This window comes from Chanodichthys erythropterus, chromosome 10, assembly GCF_024489055.1.
Source record: "Chanodichthys erythropterus isolate Z2021 chromosome 10, ASM2448905v1, whole genome shotgun sequence".
Classification (NCBI taxonomy): domain Eukaryota; kingdom Metazoa; phylum Chordata; class Actinopteri; order Cypriniformes; family Xenocyprididae; genus Chanodichthys; species Chanodichthys erythropterus.
This window is the reverse complement of record NC_090230.1, coordinates 17156479-17175966: the sequence shown is the minus strand read 5'-3', so window position 1 is coordinate 17175966 and position 19488 is coordinate 17156479. Positions and strand designations below refer to the sequence as shown.

The 19488-nt window shown below is 37.5% G+C and overlaps 1 protein-coding gene across 2 annotated transcripts in view; it reads left to right on the top strand.

Moving 5' to 3' along the window:
• Positions 1–19488, top strand: part of LOC137027788 (complement factor H-like) — an 80536-nt gene that overhangs the window by 27609 nt on the left and 33439 nt on the right. For both annotated transcript variants that reach the window (XM_067396294.1, XM_067396293.1), the window contains exons 2-8: positions 5817–5993; positions 6066–6236; positions 6368–6547; positions 8667–8858; positions 8954–9139; positions 10466–10651; positions 10831–10938. In XM_067396294.1, the coding sequence (XP_067252395.1) occupies positions 5817–5993; positions 6066–6236; positions 6368–6547; positions 8667–8858; positions 8954–9139; positions 10466–10651; positions 10831–10938 (1200 nt within the window). The remainder of the gene's footprint in view (positions 1–5816; positions 5994–6065; positions 6237–6367; positions 6548–8666; positions 8859–8953; positions 9140–10465; positions 10652–10830; positions 10939–19488) is intronic.

Genomic DNA, 19488 nt, shown 5'->3' with positions numbered 1-19488 from the left:
AGGCGTATCAGAGAAGACCAGCACAGAGTCCTTCTGGTGGCCCCGCTCTGGAGGAACCAGGTTTGGTCCTCAGAGCTATTCAGGCTCTCTCTAAGAGCCCCGTGGCCGATTCCCCTGAGACGGGACCTCCTCTCTCAGGCAAACAGAACAATCTGGCACCCACAGCCGCAGCTCTGGGCTCTGCACCTCTGGTCCCTCGATGGGAGCCGACTAGCCTCCCCGAGGACGTCCTAAATACCATTTCTCAGGCTAGAGCCCCATCTACGAGGCGCCTCTACGACCAGAAGTGGTCAGTCTTTGTTGATTGGTGTTCAACACGCAACATAGACCCTGTGGAGAGTGACGTATCTTCCATACTGTCTTTTCCTCCAAGAACGCTTGGAAATGGGGCGCTCCCCTTCCACGCTTAAGGTTTACGTAGCAGCCATTGCAGCGTTCCACGCTCCTATTGCTGGCCAATCGGTGGGACGAAACGGGCTCGTGATCCGTTTTGAGAGGTGCTAGGCGTTTGAATCCTCCTCGCCCTCTCACTATTCCCTCCTGGGACCTCTCGTTGGTCCTCAGGGCCTTGAAAGGAGCCCCATTTGAACCAATGGGTTCAGCCGACCTCAGGCCCCTAACGCTAAAAACCGCTCTGCTACTAGCACTAGCATCGGTAAAGCGTGTTGGCGATTTGCAGGCCCTCTCCGTGAACCCTGCGTGCCTCGAATTCGGGCCTGGTGACTCTAAGGTCGTTCTGAAACCTAGGCATGGCTACGTCCCTAAAGTGCTCTCAACTCCGTTTAGAGCTCAGGTCATCTCGCTCTCTGCTCTTCCTCCCTCGGCGGACGAACCAGAGCTGCAGCTACTCTGCCCAGTCAGGGCATTGAGGACCTACATAGACCGATCACAGTCTTTCAGACAGTCAGATCAGCTCTTTGTTTGTTTTGGCGGCCGCACCAAAGGGTCTCCGGTCTCGAAACAACGCATTTCCCGTTGGATAGTGGATGCTATTAACCTGTGCTACTCCTCACTGGGCACTAATTGCCCCATAGGAGTCAGGGCCCACTCCACTAGAGGAATGGCTTCCTCGTGGGCCTGGTCCAACGGAGTTTCCATCCAAGACATCTGTGAGGCGGCCGGCTGGTCTTCGCCGTCCACCTTTGTCAGGTTCTATCACCTCGATGTCCCGACCTTACAAGCTCGGGTCCTGTCGGTGTGATTAGCGGCTTCCAACAGGTCCCGCTTCACGCCACCATAGGAAGTATCTTCCTTCAGTGTAACCATGGGTTCGGTTAGGCTTTGCCTCCGCTTGTCCTTTTTGCCCCCCTCTGGGTGGCCAAATGCAAGCTATATCGTTCCCAGCCGTGGCACGGCGTGGTTGAATTCGTTCCCCATACGCAGTACGAGTGAAGTATCGAAAGGGAACGTACTCGGTTACTAACGTAACCTCGGTTCCCTGAGATACGGAACGAGTACTGCGTCACTTGCCGTGCCACGAGGCTGCGGCTCAGGGTCGTCGCTTCAGTCGATTGACACTGAAATCCTATGGCGAAACGCCTGCTTATATAGCCCTATACCCCGCCCATTTCGGCGGGAATATTCGCGCGCTTTGTCGCCATATGCCGCGCCGCCATTGGTTCAACAACTTGTCTATGAGTGAACCAATGACGGTGCAGTTACACTGCGTTATTGAAAAAGGCTTCAGCAGCGGGGAAAAAGGGAGACCTTTCCCCATACGCAGTACTCGTTCCGTATCTCAGGGAACCGAGGTTACGTTAGTAACCGAGTACGTTTCTCTGGCTGCTGTAACTGAGGTAGTTATGGCAAGAAAAACAAGAGAAAACTCTGATGCTGTGACTGCTTCATGATAAGAATATAATCTCTGCGCCGTGGCTTAATTTACTGATCTTATAATTGAGTTTAACATGAGCAATATCTTACTAACTGTGTTTTAATGTGATTCATGCAGAGGTGGACATTCCAGGGGTCAAAAAGTAAAAGTCCTGCCATATTTTTATCTCATCCACTGAAGCATTAATGAGATAAATAAGTGATAAATTGAGTGATGATTGAGCATTATTGAAGACACCTGATGATAACAAGCAGAATCACCAAAGGAGAAAATCACAATTTTTAAGTTACCATCATCGAGGTCAGGGTTTGTTTTAGTTGAGCTCTTGACCCTTGACTTTTTAATATTAGATTTTGTTTGGCCAGTTTGTACTGCATTAAAACCAACCAGACAAGCAAAGTTAAAAGATGATCAGGTGTTGGTGGTTACATTTTAATATTATTTGATCTGAATCACTGAACTCATTTAGAGCCTAATCTCTGAGTTAGATTTACAGAATATTTACAGAAGATCAGCTTTTACAATATAGATTTTTTTTTTTTTAAATTGTCCTTATCAAAAAAAAAAAAAATAAAGTCTTTTAGACACACACAGACATCAAAAATCAGCCTGTGAATCTCAACAACGGTGACAAGCAACATATTCTGGTCAACAGATCAACTCTGAACAATAGAAAACAAGCTACTAAAAAGTCACAGAAAAACAAATTTTAATAGTCAGAATAAATTAAATTACTAAGACAATTTAGCTCATAATTTATTCATGCAGCAATGCATGATGGGAGCCATTGATGAATTTTGATTGGTGGCTCCCAGAATGCACTGCAACATGCTTTATGATGGTCACCACTGTTGAGATTCACAGGATGATTCTTGATGTTTGTGTGTTTAAATAAGCACTTTTTTTTTTTTAAATCAGAACTCTTAAAAAATAATAATAATAGTATTGTAAAAGCTGATCTGTTGTAGAATCACAGTGCTGCTGTAATCAATAATGTAAATCTAACTCAGAGATTGGGCTCTAAATGAGTTCAGTGATTCAGATCAAATAATGATTATGTAAAAACATAACCAACACCTGATCATCTTTTAACTTTGCTTGTCTGGTTGGTTTTAATGCAGTTAAAACTGCCCAAACAAAATCTAATATTAAAAAGGCAAGGGTCAAGAGCTCAACTAAAACAAACCCTGATGATGATGGTAACTTAAAAATTGTGAGATTATTACATCACTATAACAAAAGTATGTAGTATTTCTTTACCGTTTTTATGGGCATATATCGTAATTTATACATTAATTTATACATTTACTATTGCGCAATGGCGGCGCCAACGACCTGTTCGTCTTGAAAATTAACGCTTTGCGTTGACACAGTTAAGCAGTTACACGCACCTGCTGAAATATACATTTGATTACATTTTGGAGAACCGACCGAAGAAGATCCGTCAATGATCTTCTTGATCATCGTTTGTGATCATTGTTTGTGTCAAGGTCAGATATGAGCGCGAGCACATGTAAAGAGTTTTCTCTCTTCTTTAAAATGTAACGTTAGCTGTATACGTTATTAATATAGTAAAGATACATTCGGGTTACAGATGCTAGAAATAATGCTTGTCTCTTCTATGTTTGTTTGTTGCAAAGATATCTAATTATGATAATAAATTAAATATCTATTTAAATAATAAACATTAAATATGTGTGTGTATATATATATATACTTTGGTATATATATATAATAAAAGTAACTAGTAACGAGCTACTTGAGTAAGATTTTTATTGGACACTTTTTTACTCTTACTCAAGTAACTATTAGGATTATTACTTTCACTTTTACTTTGAGTAAATATTTCTATAAGTACTTGTACTTTTACTTGAGTACAGTTTTTGGATACTTCTGACCATGAGCGAGGTCAGTCTTTGCTTTAGTTAGGCAGTTTTGACTTTTTTAGTATTAGTTTCTCTATGGATGTTGTAGCTGTTTGTTATGGCAATAATGACAAGAGAAAATGGGGTCAGCTGCTTTATGCTAAGAATATAACTGTCATATAATGGCTTAATTCACTAATCTAATATAGGAATAAAATGTTACGTTTGTATTAAATCTCTTCTAGAAATACAACGATAAAACGGTTTTAATCAGAAAAAGCTGAATGAGTTTTAAAACATATTGTATACTAAACACTTTAAAACTCCAGCAGAACTTCCTCACACACAGAAATCTAGAATCAGCATATGAATCTCAACAATGGTGACATGCTTCATGCCACAATGCATTCTGGGTGCATCAAGAAGAAAAAAAAAAAAGCAGCTTTGTGGCCTGAAGCATGTCACCATTGTTGAAGTTCTGCTGGAGTTTTAAAGTGTTTACTGTATAATGTGTTTTAAAACTCATTCAGCTTTTCTGATTAAAAGCAACTGACAATAAAACACAGTTAGTAAGATATTGCTCATATTAAACTCAATCATAAGCTCAGTGAATTAAGCCACTACACAACGATTATATTCATATCACGTAGCAGCCACAGCAATTTGTGCAAATAATATGTGCAAATAATTTGTGCAAATAATATGAATTCAAATTAATATGATTGATATTTTTATTTTACAGGGAAATAACCCGACCGACCCTGTCAGTTTAGGACCGACTTTTTTTTTTTTTTGCTTTAAGTCCAACCGACTTGCTGGTTGTAAATTTGCGTTAAGACCGACCAATTTTTTTTTTTTTTACTCTTCAAACAACTAATGCAAAAGCAATAAAATAATATTAATTATATTTTAGTAAGTATTGTAAATATATAAATAGCCTAGGCCTACATACAAACGAAGGCTACGTTCTTTCTTTTAAAGAAAAACCATCATCTATGTTTACACTATTGGTTAACGGATGTCACACTATGGCCGGTGCGTTCGCTTCGTCTCAACCCGTTGAGAGACGAGACGTGCTGACAGATAAAATAATTACATGATTGTGATAGCCTACGTATATTTCTCTGATTTCTTCAAGCCGTCGTATTTACCATGTTTACTATGGTAATAGCGCGCTTAGTCTTGGTGATCAGATTCCACAACGGATCACAAACATTTAAAAGTTATTTAACCCCCCTCTATCAAAAGGCAAGTAAAGCAAAGAGAGCCTGAGACGAGGGCGTTTGTTGTTCCAAATAAAGTTGGAAAACGTTTTTCTCATTAGAACAAAAAAAGTAGAATGTGGGGGGAGGGGGATGGATTGAAAGAAATATAACAATTTGGGTAAGATAGACATTTTTAATATGGACTCATATGGAATGTTTAAAAATGTGTTTAAAATATTTAAAATTGTTTTTCAGAGTTGATCTGTTTATCAGAACATGTTGCTTGTCACCGTCATTAAATCAGGGTTTGACCTGTAATGTGATGCAGTTATAGGTTACATTTGATAAATATTATTAAATTGTAAAGAAATGAAATATCCATTTTTGTCGAAAGAATTCCAGGCGCAGTTCACTCTCAGCCAATAAGACTCCACGTATCATTTTCATGGATCAGTCGTCTCTTCTGATTGGTTGATAACTTTTGACAGCATTTAATCCAAAAGGCATATTAATTTCTGCAAGAGCACAGAGAGATTCGTGAGCGCACAGGTGCAGTTTGAGCATGCACACGCAATATTTGAGCGAGAGGAGAGGAAGTTCATAAGAGAGCACTGTATATTTGAAAGTGCGAAATCCACGCGCAAGCGGACAGATTTGCGCGAGAGCAGAGGAAATCCGTGCGCGTCACAATAATGTGCTCTCGACATTTGTCAGTAAAATAACGCCATAGACTGGATGTTTTTAATGTTCCCAGAACCAATACTGAATATTTAGAGAACGTTCTTATAACAAAATTCTGTTAGCTGGGTTGAACTTTTTCAATATCCAATGAAATCATTATACTCCTGCACAATGACAACTCAAAAACATATGAAATCAGAATTTTGAAGTTTTGAAATTGTTTCCTCACAGCAAAGCAAAAATTGTGCCCTTATCCATCTGTGGAAAATGGGTTGATACACACCATCTCCTCCAATGAGAAAGAAATCTTTTACACCTGCAACACGGGTTATAAACCATTCCGTGGGAACTGGTGGGATTCAGTGACATGCAGCGGAGGCTCTTGGTCTGAAGAACCTCGGTGCATCCGTGAGTTTAATTATTGTCAGTCTCAGGTGTTAGACGAATTACAGGTTACTGAAATATCATCTGTCTTCACAGGGGAGGAAGAGTGTGGTGCTTTTCCCAGTGTTCACCATGGAAAACTACAGCAAACAAAACAGACCTACAATGATGGAGACGAAACAGAATTTAAATGTGATCCAGGGTTCAAACCAACTCCAAGCCCCATAAGATGTGTCAGTGGTGCATGGGAGACACCAGTTTGTGAGGGTGAGCTTCTCAAACTCTTATTATATTTTTGTGAGGAGCAGCGACAGCATATAGTGGACAATAGAATCTATTGATAATGTTCACCTCAGTCTTACTGGAGTTCATGAATTTCCATACGTTTCTTTTTTTAGTGGATGTACGTTGTGACATTCCTCCAAAGGTGGAAAATGCACTCATAACATCTAAACCTGAAGAATTTTATGGAGATGGATCTAATGTAACATACGCATGTCGAAGCTCATTCTTAATGACTGGGAAAAGCACAGTTTTCTGCCGCAGTGGAACTTGGGAAAAAGCGCCAACATGTAAAGGTAAGACTTTGATTGGTGATGATAACTGTCTTTTAAAACTTGTTACAGATTAGTAAAAAAAAAAAAAAAAAAAAAAAAATCTGTAGGTGAAAATGAAGAGAGATTATTAGATATTTGCAGAGGTGGGTAACCCAGGGGTCAAAGAGTAAAAGTCCTGCCATATTTTTATCTCATCCACTGAAGCATTAATGAGATAAATAAGTGATTAATTGAGTGATGATTGAGCATTATTGAAGACACCTGATGATAACAAGCAGAATCACCAAAGGAGAAAATCACAATTTTTAAGTTACCATCATCGAGGTCAGGGTTTGTTTTAGTTGAGGTCTTGACCCTTTACTTTTTCATATTAGTTTTTTTTTGGGCAGTTTTTTTAGAATCACAGTGCAGCTTTAATCAATAATATAAATATTTGTCAGCTCTTTTACAACAGCCCAAGCAAATCTCTAATGGTCAAGAGCTCAACTAAAGCAAATCCTGATTTTCTCCTTTGGTGATTCTGCTTGTTATCATCAGGTGTCTTCAATAATGCTCAATCATCACTCAATTAATCACTTATTTATCTCATTAATGCTTCAGTGGGTGGAATAAAAATATGGCAGGACTTTTACTTTCTGACCCCTGGACTATACACCTCTGAATCTCACACAAGCTAAAATCATACTCAATTTATCATGAGGTTGTTAGGGATAGATGAATACCCCATTTTAAACTCAATACCATATGACAAAAATGTAATTGTTATGCTAAACCACTACTCATGAGAAAACAGTGACTCCAAAGCACTGGGCCACACAGAGGTGGACATTCCAGGGGTCAGAAAGTAAAAGTCCTGCCATATTTTTATCTCATCCACTGAAGCATTAATGAGATAAATAAGTGATAAATTGAGTGATGATTGACCATTATTGAAGACACCTGATGATAACAAGCAGAATCACCAAAGGAGAAAATCACAATTTTTAAGTTACCATCATCGAGGTCAGGGTTTGTTTTAGTTGAGCTCTTGACCCTTGCCTTTTTAGTGTTAGATTTTGTTTGGGCAGTTTTAACTGCAGTAAAGCTAACTAGACAAGCAAAGTTAAAAGATGATCAGGTGTTGGTTGGTCATTATTTGATCTGAATCACTGAACTCATGTAGAGCTCAATCTATGAGTTAGATTTACATTATTGATTACAGCAGCACTCTGATTCTACAGCACAAGATCAGCTTTTACAATACAGAATTTTTTTTTTTAATATTTTAGGCACACACAGACATCAAGAATCAGCCTGTGAATCTCAACAACGGTGACAAGCAACATATTCTGATCAATAGATCAACTCTGAACATTACATTAGAAAACAAGCTACTAAAAAGTCACAGAAAAACAGCAAAATTTTAATAGTGAGAATAAAGAAATTACTAAGACAATTTTGCTCATAATTTATTCATACAGCAATGCATGATGGGAGCCATGGATGAATTTTGATTGGTGGCTCCCAGAATGCACTGCAACATGCTTTATGATGGCCACCACTGTTGAGATTCACAGGATGATTTTTGATGATTGTGTGTTTAAATGAGTGCTTTTTTTTTAAAACAGAACTCTTAAAAAAAAAAATAATAATTAAATTGTATTGATAAAGCTGATCTTGTGCTGTAGAATCACAGTGCTGCTGTAACCAAAAATGTAAATCTAACTCGGAGATTTTAAATGAGTTCAGTGATTCAGATCAAATAATGACTATGTAAAAACATAACCAACAACACCTGATCATCTTTTAACTTTGCTTGTCTGGTTGGTTTTAATACAGTTAAAACTACCCAAACAAAGTCTAACACTAAGAAGTCAAGGGTCAAGAGCTCAACTAAAACAAACCCTGACCTCGATGATGGTAACTTAAAAATTGTGATTTTCTCCTTTGGTGATTCTGCTTGTTATCATCAGGTGTCTTCAATAATGCTCAATCATCACTCAATTAATCACTTATTTATCTCATTAATGCTTCAGTGGATGAGATAAAAATATGGCAGGACTTTTACTTTCTGACCCCTGGAATGTCCACCTCTGGGGCCACATAAGGTATAAATGATTCTGTGAGGATAAACATGTGATCAAATGTCTGCTTTCTCTAGAGGCAACGTGTCCTCTAAACCCAGCAGATGAAGACTTAATAATGAAGCGATCCCCTGATATTGAGGGTCCCGTCAAACCTGGACAAAAGATAAAATTTTCATGCAATAGAGAAGGGCTGAAATTAGAAGGACAGAGAGAAATCACCTGTCAGTCAAATGGAGAATGGAGCAGCCCTTTTCCTAAATGTGAAGGTAAGACCACAGACGGTAAAAGGCTCGGAATGGACAAAGATAGATCTGTTGTTCACATGGAGGATGCTTGATTGATCCGATCTTTCTGTTTTTAGAGGTAATGTGTGTTGCAAACCTGACAGCGAACATGAGATCAAACGGACACCCGGGGCCTAAGATTTCAGTCAGACCTGGAGCCACAATAACTCTTTCATGTGTTGGGAGGGAATTACAAGGACAGAACAAAATCCGCTGCTTGCCAAATGGAAAATGGAACTCCCCATTCCCTAAATGTGTAGGAGGTAAGGTCACATGCTTAATTATTGAGTTTTATTAGCAGTGTTTACAAGCATATATTGATATATAACTCATGTACACACAAGTCATTTCTGACTTGGGCCAAGAAACAATGTCTTAACAACTTCCCACAGTAATCTAGCAACAGCATATCTACACACTAGCACTGTGCTGGTGAGTTTTACATGGATAAACACAACTTTAGATGTAAATTTATATCTAGTTATTGTATATTATTTAGAAAAATCCAGCTCAGATCTCTTAAATACAGAAAGGCATTTTTTAAACATTTACAAAAATGCACACAAATTCTCAAATTAATGATGTGCATTACATTAATAACATGTTCTATGGTTTAAGGCCATAAAAAAAGGCATCTGGCTGATACTGAGATTTATTAATGCCACATTTTCTTGGTGATCTAAAAACCAGAGGTGGAAAGTCAAGAAGTCAGAAAGTAAATATCTATATCTTTACAGCAGCACTGTGATTCTACAGCAAAAGATCAGCTTTTTCAATCTAATCAAAAAGATTTCTTAAAAGTTGTTCTGAAAAAAATAGTTCTTTCAGGCACACACAGACATGAAGAATCAGCGTATAAATCTCAACAACGGTGACAAGCAACATGTTCAGATAAATAGATCAACTCTGAACATTAGAAAACAAGCTGCTAAAAAATCACAGAAAAACAGCAAAAAATAAAATTGTGAGAATAAAGAAAATTACTAAGACAATTCAGCTCATAATTTATTCATGCAGCAATGCATGATGGGAGGCATGGATGAATTTTGATTGGTGGCTCCCAGAATGCACTGCAACATGTTTTTTGACAGTCACCACTGTTGAGATTCACAGGATGATTCTTGATGTCTGTGTTAAAAGAAAACCAATTCTTTTACATTTTTAGAACAACTTTTGTTTTGTTTAATGTAAATTGAGCTCTAAATGAGTTTGGTGATTCAGGTCAAATAATGATTATGAGAAAACACAACCTGATCATCTTTTTTTCTTTGCTGGTTTGTCTGGTTATTATAACTCATTTACTGCAGTACAAACAAAAGTTACTGTTTGAAAGTGAGGGGTCAAGAGCCCAGCTAAAGCAAACCCTGTCCTCGATGATAGTGACTTAGAATTGTGATTTTTCTCCATTGGTGATCCTGCTTGATAACGTCAGGTGTCTTCAATAATGCTCAATCATCACTCAATTAATTTCTCATTAACTTTAACGCTGCTTCAGTGGGTGGTATAAAAATATGGCAGGACTTTTACTTTCTGACCCCTGGACTTTCCACCTCTACTAAAAACTGTCTAAAACATGTCTTTGCCCTCAGGGAAATGTGGGACACCACCAAATGTGAACTTTGCAGATACAACAGAAATGACAAAAAAGGAATACAATTCAGAGGATAGAGTTGAATACACCTGCTTTAATAAATACACACTGGATCAGCGTCACCCCTACTCCAAATACTTGACCTGTGAAGACGGAGAATGGAGAGGGAATATTAAGTGTTTAAGTAAGTACACTCTACAACACCAAATACATCAAAGACATGTAAGGATAGTCTCATTTTATTTAACTTTTTTTCTTTTTGTAAGTTTGATGTGTTCTTGTAGTTGTAGTTGTAGTTCTAGTTCTGATGAATCAATGAATGTATCCTGTAACACTGAGAGTGAGATGTTGGGATTGTTTCAGAGCCCTGTTCAGTGTCTGTGGAGAAAATGGATGAAAGAGGTATAGAGCTGCGATGGGGTGGACGGCAAAAGATATTCTCACCACATGGGGATAGAATCACCTTTAGTTGTAAGAGAGGCAGATCTTCAATAGACCTAATACAAACATGTAATGATGGAGAGATGACTTTACCACTGTGTGAGTGACAGTGAATAAAACATCTACAAAGCAAAAACTTCTGCAATTTCTGCAATTAAACTTAAATAAATGATAAAATTCAACATATTTAAAATTGTGCTTGTATGAAACCCACATTACCTCATTTAACGCCAGCTAAGAGAGCATATGTGTATTGTACAGAGTACAATGAAAAACTTTTCAAAAATTGATTGCAAAAAGTCTTTGAGACCAAAGAGAAAGTAGCAATTAATCAAGTATTTTCTATTGTGCAAATATGTGGGAAATACACGAGTTATTAAACCTTCTACCCTATAGGTTTCCTGTTGATTACAAATGTGACCACTGTTTATATATATTATTGTTGAAATTTCAATAGAAAATCAATGGTAATGGCACTGAATCAATGTTTACACTCTCAGAAAATGAAACAACTATAACTGCATAGCTGTGATATATGACAAGAGCTGCCTGCATCCGTCTCACAGCCAAAGCACGAAAGCTCAGTTTGAATCTAGCAATTATGTGACGCTACACAGTCTGAAATCAACTGATAGGCAATAAATCTCTCAAATAGTGATGTCCGGATCGCTAACGAATCGTTCTTTTTAACCGGTTCTTTTCAGTGAACCGGTTGAACCAGTTCACCAAATCGGTCTGAATCGTTCCAAACAGTTCGCATCTCCAGTAAGCAAACATGAATCCACAAATTACTAAAGTTACTCACTTTTTGACGTGCCTGACACTACCTCTCGAAATAAACCAACATTCCGAAATTATTCAGTTACTCCAACAGTACCGTGACTTAACCTGCTGTAAAGAGAGAACTGATAATGATGGGCACGAGCTGCAGAGCAGCTGATATGAGTGAGCATGCGCGACGCACACGAACGAACTTACACGGCCTGTCACGGTTCTCGTTCTCGAGTCAAGAACCGGTTGCAACGGTTTTCGGATCATCAGTACACAACCGAGAACCGCTTCTTTCGGACATGTCCGATTTGAGAACCGGTGAGCTGATGATATTGCGCATGCGTTTAACTTTTCAAGCGAACGAAAAGCACGTTAGTCAAGTTTTGTTGAACATCGGACAGTGTGATAATATAAAACATACTGAAAATATGTTTATGACTTAATTCAAAATACAAAAAGTTTATTGTGCTTTTCCAAATACACCATAGCAGATTAATAGCATAAAATACTGTACATAATACTGCACATAATAAACTACATGCCAACATGAACATATTTTGTACACAGATCAAACTAATGTTCAGAAATAGTTCTACAAATTCATTTTTCTATATTAATATTATTTAAAAAGCAATATAAAAGGTTGTGCAGTTGTGCTTTCAAGTTATTTTTTTAAAGATAGAAAACAATTAGATTTATCAAACTAAACATTTATTTGTTTCATAAATAATCCATGGACAGCTTTAATTTCTAAACAAGGTGATATAAAGATAAAAAATGACGTAATCAAACTACAGCGAGAGCAAACTGGCAACTCCTTTTGAATCGCTCTCGCGGTTCTCGAATCTCAATCTCGTTCTCGAGTAGAATCGGTTGCAACGGTTTTCGGATCATCAGTACACAACCGAAGAACCGCTTCTTTCGGACGTGTCCGATTTGAGAACCGGTGAGCTGATGATACTGCGCATGCGTGATTCAGCGTGTGATCTGAAGCTACCGAACAGTAACATCACAGCACCGGCTAACTAGGACAACTGATGCTATGAGAGGACTCGAATGAGGGGCCGAAAGTACCGGTTCGCGGAAAAGAACCGAACTTCCCATCACTACTCTCAAAATCTCAGCAGAACTTCTTTGAGAATTAACAGAGGTTTAGATGTTTTATTGAAAATGTTTGGTAACCATTTTGGTGAACAGTGTTTTCTTTAGTTGGGCAGTTTGACTCTTGGATTGTACTTTCTTGTTAAAGATCAGGCATTTTGAATCTTAACTTTTAAAAAGCACAAAATATCTGATCTTTAGACACAGACATCAAGAAATGGCATTTAAATCTCAACAATGGTGAGCTGCTTCATGCTGCAATTCATGTTGGGAGTCATGAGTTGTATACTATGGTGGCTCCTAGCAGTTGCTGTGGCAAGAAGCATGTCACCATTGTTGAGATTCATATGCTGATTTTTGATGTCTGTGTGTGTCAATTTTTATTTATTTTTTTTCCATAGTTGTTTTTATAAAATTCAGAATGTAATCTGTGGCAAGAAAGCATTAGAATATATATTTAGCCACTTTTAGTCAGGAAAACTGTTTTGCGAGGCAGAATAATATATCACTCAATCATTTTGTTTCTAGTTTTCTTTGCAATAAATGATGTGTTTTGGTAAACACTGTTACAAATATCACAAACTCACACAAAAAGCCAAGAGTCAAACTGCCCAACTAAAGGAACCACTGACCACCAAATGGTGACCAAGCATTTTCAATAAAACGTCAACATCTAAACCTGTTAATTCTCAAAAAGATCTTCTGCTGAGATCTTGAGAGATTTATTGTCTTCTTTTATCTTCAGTTGATTTCGGGCTGTGTGGCTTTAAGTCAGTTGTAGTCGTGTTTCATTTTTTGAGAGTGCAAGCATGATGTTGAATCAACATCACATTGTAAAAATGATTCAATGCCATTACAACTGATTTTTTTTATTTTTTATTATTTCAACATTTTTTCAACGTTAATTGTGGGTGCAAAAGTGATATTGATTAAATGTTGACAGATTAACAATGATTTAACCCTCCTATTATCTTTGCGGTCTATTTGGCAAAAAAAAAATATGGTTGACAATTTTTTTTTTTTTTTTGCTTCATATTTAGTAAATATCTGTCATTTAATGGGGACAACTGGGTAAACATACATTTTTCACAATGACATCTGTTTTCTGTGTCCTGTACACAATGTAGAATCAGGCTCATTTATCTTTTTAAAACATATTAGAAACATAAGCAATTTACACACACACTTAAAACCTTGCTGTAGAAAAACTGCATATATTACTCCATTAAAACAGTAATATACTGTAGAAACACTGCATTCTGGGTAATATTTGTCATCTTTGAGAAAATAGCCTACAGGAATATACTGTGAGTTAACGTCGCTCAAAGTCGACACTCAGAGGCTGTGTTCAAATCACACCCTATACCCTCATTCACTATTCCCTACATCAGTTCACTAATATAGTACATTTGACAGAGTGAATGAAAAGAAGTGAGTGAATTCAGACACTGATGAACACCTGATTAGCAGAATCACTGAAGGACAGAGAAACAAGACCAGAAAAAAGAGAAGAGATGAGCAGAAACACAAGAACTACAACTGACTTCAGCCACACTGAGTTTGAAACCAGTTCACAAACCAGTTTGATATTATTTCTTTCATACAGAAGTTCCTATTTAGAATTAACAGATTTGGATATTGATTTATTGAAAATAAAAATGTATTGAAGTTTTCAGTCACCATCGTGGTGACCAGTGTTTGCTTTAGCTGGACTCTTGACTCTTTTTCGTTAGCTTTCTTTGGCTGCTGTAACTGAGTGTTTATGAAACACATTTGTTATGGCAGGAAAAACCAACATGACATTTATCAGATTTTTTGGGTGTTGTGATGATGTTGTCATCATCTTTTTGTACTCATCAATTTGTTTTGTTTTTTTAACAGTAAATTTATTGAGCAACTTAAACAAAACGCACATGAATATAAACCATAGTCATTGAAGAAGGAGATGTATAGAAGAAAATAAAGGTAACAATAAACATATTTATCCTAGCTCACTAAAAAGGAAAAGAAAAATTAGATACTTGAAAATTAAATGGATAACCACACTAAATACACAGTGGTAGTACAAAACAAAGTTCAAAAATTCATGCACTCACTTGGGGTACATGAATCGGAAAACCCTTCATCAAGATAGTTGACACATCAATCCCTAGCTTACTGATTTAAGGCTTCCAGACATCTGATCTGGATGATCATTTACAAAACATTTTAAATATTCCAATGGGATTAGTTCCATTAAAATCTTGTGCCACCCAGATATGGTTGGAGTCTTATCACTTATCCATCTCAATAATATGTTTTTCCCGGCTGCAAATGTGAGAAGATTGTAAAGTCTCTTTTCATCTGATAAAGTCAAAGCTTTATCCGACAGACCGAGGATCAACAATAGAGGATCCAGAACCAACTCCTTATCAAAGATTTTACTCATTTCAAAGTCTAAGTTTTCAGGTCTCAGAAAAACTCAAAGAGTCAAAGTTACAGGTCTCTGAAGTATTTAAAGGGGTGGTTGCATGCGATTTCACTTTTTTAACTTTAGTTAGTGTGTAATGTTGCTGCTTCAGCATAAACAGTATCTGCAAAGTTACAGCACTGAAAGTTCAATGCAAAAGGAGATATTATCTTTTAAAGTTATGGCAGTTTATTGCCTACAAAAACGGGTGGTTTGGACTACAACGAGCTTCTTACCGGGTTGGTGACATCATAAACCCTTGCTATTAACATAAACACTGCCCCCGGGAACACGCAACAAAGTGGGCGAGGCCATGTGGCGCAGCATAATGAAAGCGGAAGAGTTGTTTACACCGAACGCGAGCTGCGCGACGCGACGCGTCAAAAGATATATAACCCATTATAATCTGTGATATTTTCTACACTGAATGCGGTGCTGAAGACAGCTTCCAGAATCTACACGAGTTCAATGCTGGATTTACACAAAAACTTTTACTGAAAGATGAAGCAGTTCCCACTTTAAAAGCAGAAGCTGCTGTTTATCAGCCCCAAACTGTAAGTACGTTTTATTGTTTGTCTTTTAAACGTAATGTTATAGTTCTGTTGCTATTTTTAATGCATCTAGGACGTATACAAAGAGCAACTCGTTTTTGCTTGCTAGTTAGCTAAATTCTAGTGCAACAAACACCAACAAACTTCTATGTTCATAGACAAACAGTTGTTCATGCTATAAATTAAACGCTACCTTTACAAAAATGCGACTACTCAGGCATGTATTTACTACAGTAAAGCTTTAATCAGGATAAAACTGTATATTGAAAGCTAACAAACAGCAGTGACAGCATATCTAAACACTTTGACACAAATACTAAATGAAATACCATTCATAAACATCCTTCAAAAGCCGCGATTGCAGATGTTCTACTTTTTCCTCTTCTGGGTCTGATTTGGCTCAATTTGATACAGCAATGTAGGCGCTATTATTTACTTTCCACCTAAGCGCGTAACTACGAATGGTAAGGGGCGTGGCGTTTCCGGACGCTTCAGCGAATCACGACAGACTGGGCCAGTAACCAACCTGCTGACCAATCTGAGCACATTGCGTATGTCGGAGGGAGTGGCTTCATAGAAGCAGGAAGTCAAACAAGCCGTTCATATGACAGTGGAAACAGAGGTGTAGAATTAAGATAAAATATATGAAAAATACAGCATTTAAAAAAAAACGAAGCATTAAGACATGTTAAACTGTGCCCCCAAAACACAGTCAAGCCAAGAAAAAAAACATGTAACCACCCCTTTAATTTTATTGTCAAGCAACAAAGTGAGATGCCAGCTCTGCATCTGAGGCTCCCTTAGTCGGGGCACAGTTTTATACATTTTTCTTATCTCTTAAAAACACACCAAATTAATATCATTGGCTTTTTCTTATCTCTTAAAATATACCAAAGTAATATCATTGGCTGGTAAGATTCACCCTAACATTTAATTTCCATGATATCATCTACGGGGGCTCTTCTCCCACACCTCCTTCCGATGTACTCCCCGACCTTTCTGCCATAGTAATTGCAGGTGTTTCTTATGTAAGAGAATTTTCTTAGTAAGGGTGACCAGCTTCCAGCTACTGTACATCTTCTGACTTCATTTCTCATGGGCCTTCTGCCAATTTGATGGTCAACCCTTTTCCCATTGGCCAAATGAAACATTGTATCAAAACAGTCAACACTCCCCAGAGGCAAGAAGCCTTCACCTGACACCCTTAATAATGGTCTTGTTCAGTTCACAGCCACCTGTTGTCTGGTGGAAAATTACCAACAAAATATGCTCAAATAAACTTGTTTGACCCTTACAGTTACAAAGGCCAAGAGGGCCTCGCAACACTTCTAGCTTTTATAGTAAGCAAACAAATTCTACAATTGTTTTCTATTGGATGGATAAAATACTCCATCACTGATTACAAGACAGTGAGTGAGTGTGCCAACTTGTGTTTTGCACTTAAGGCATAGAGGTGAATGGGTATTGTTAAATGCATGTCTACAGTTTGGTGAAATGTGCATTATGTGTACAATTTTAAATTGTATTGCCTTGACACGATTGCATACTGAAATGGATTTGGCATACTTCCAAATATTACCCCATTCTTCCTCACTTAAAGAGATAGAAAGTTCCCTCTCCCAGGCACGTCTACTATTTAAAGCTACTTGTCCACACAGCAGGGGACTCAAGTCGCCAAACCCGCGTGACTGTCACATTCGTTTTGACGCCGCCCAGCAGAGGCGGATAATCCAGGGGTCAAAGATTAAAAGTCCTGCCATATTTTTATTCCACCCACTGAAGCATTAATGAGATAAATAAGTGATTAATTGAGTGATGATTGAGCATTATTGAAGACACCTGATGATAACAAGCAGAATCACCAAAGGAGAAAATCACAATTTTTAAGTTACCATCATCGAGGTCAGGGTTTGTTTTAGTTGAGCTCTTGACCCTTGCCTTCTTAATATTAGATTTTGTTTGAGTAGTTTTAATTGCATTAAAGCCAACCAGACAAACAAAATTAAATGATGATCCAAGAAAATACAGTAAGTGAGTTGTGTTGCTTAACCCCTTAACTGTCACAGTCCTGCTGGTCGGACGCCTCCCAACCAGCACACCCTTGTTTAGCACATGGTTTAGCCCAGATGAAATGAACACTACTCAGTGTGAACATTACAGGCTGTTAAATGTAACACTGAATTGGTCTTGGAGTTAATGAGATAATTAGGTGATAACGAGCAGAATCACTGAAGGACAGAGAAACAACAAGAACTACAACTTCAGCCACAGCCTCCGATGAAATCAACTGAAGATAAAAGACAATAAATCACTGAAGATCTGATCAAACATCTCCACAAACAGCATTAACAGCTTCACTTATTACTAACCAGATTGACTTTATTTCTGACATACATCTACAGAAGCTCTTATTGAGAATTACCAGAGGTTTAGATGTTGATGATTTGTTGAAAATAATAGTTTTGTTTGATGTCACCGTGATCGAGGTCAGTCGTTGCTTCAGTTACGCAGTTTGACTCTTAATTTTTTTAGTGTTAGTTTTACTGTGTAAAATGTACACATGTAGTGGCTTATTTGATCACTGATCTAATGATTGAGCTTTATATGAGTAAAACATTAAGTTCGTGTTAACTCTTCTAGAAATACAATGATGAAATGGTTTTAGTCAGAAAAGCTGAATTAATTTAAAAACACATGGTACACTAAACACTTTAAAACTCTGGCAAAACTTCCTCACACACAGAGATCTACAATCAGCGTATGAATCTCAACAATGGTGACATGCTTCATGCCACAATGCATTCTGGGTGCATCCTGCAAAAAAGAATGCATTGCAGCATTAAGCATGTCACCATTGTTGAGATTCATGCGCTGATTCTTGATGTTTGTTTTTGAGTATCTCTCACTGTAGTTTAAAGTGTTTAGTATACAATCTGTTTTAAAACTCATTCAGATTTTCTGATTAAAACTGCGCTGAATCTTTACATGAATCACAATAAAATACAGCTATTGCTCATATTAAACTCAGTTATAAGATCAATGACTTAAGCCACTGCGCAGAGATTATATTCTTATCATGAAGAAGTCACAGCATCAGATTGTGTTTTCGCTTGCTTTTTTTGCCATAACTAATTCAGTTTCAGCAGCCAGAGAAACTCTGACACTATAAAAACAAGTCAAACTACTCAACTTAAGTAAACTCTGATCACCATGATGGTAACATAAAAAAAATCAATAAAACATCAACAACAAAAAAACTCTCTCTTAATTCTCAATAAGAGCTTCTGTATATGGAGTTGTTTAATCCTCTGCTGAGATCTGGAGAGATTTAATGTCTTCTTTTATCTTCAGTTGAATTTCATCTAAGGCTGCGGCTGAACTCAGTTGTAGTTCTAGTGTTTCGATTTTTTCTGTTCTTGTTGTTTCTCTTTCTTTCATTCATTCTTCTTGTTAACAGCAGCTATCTTCAATAATTCTCAATCATCACTCAATTAATTACTTAATTATCTCATTAAATCCAACACTGATTCAATGTAACATTTAACAGCCTGTAGTGTGCACTCTGAACAATGTTCATTTCATCTGGGCTAAACCATTAATGAGCAGAATCATTGAAGGACAGAGAAACAACAAGAACTACGACTTCAGCCACAGCCTTCGATGAAATCAACTGAAGATAAAAGACATTAAATCACTGAAGATCTGATT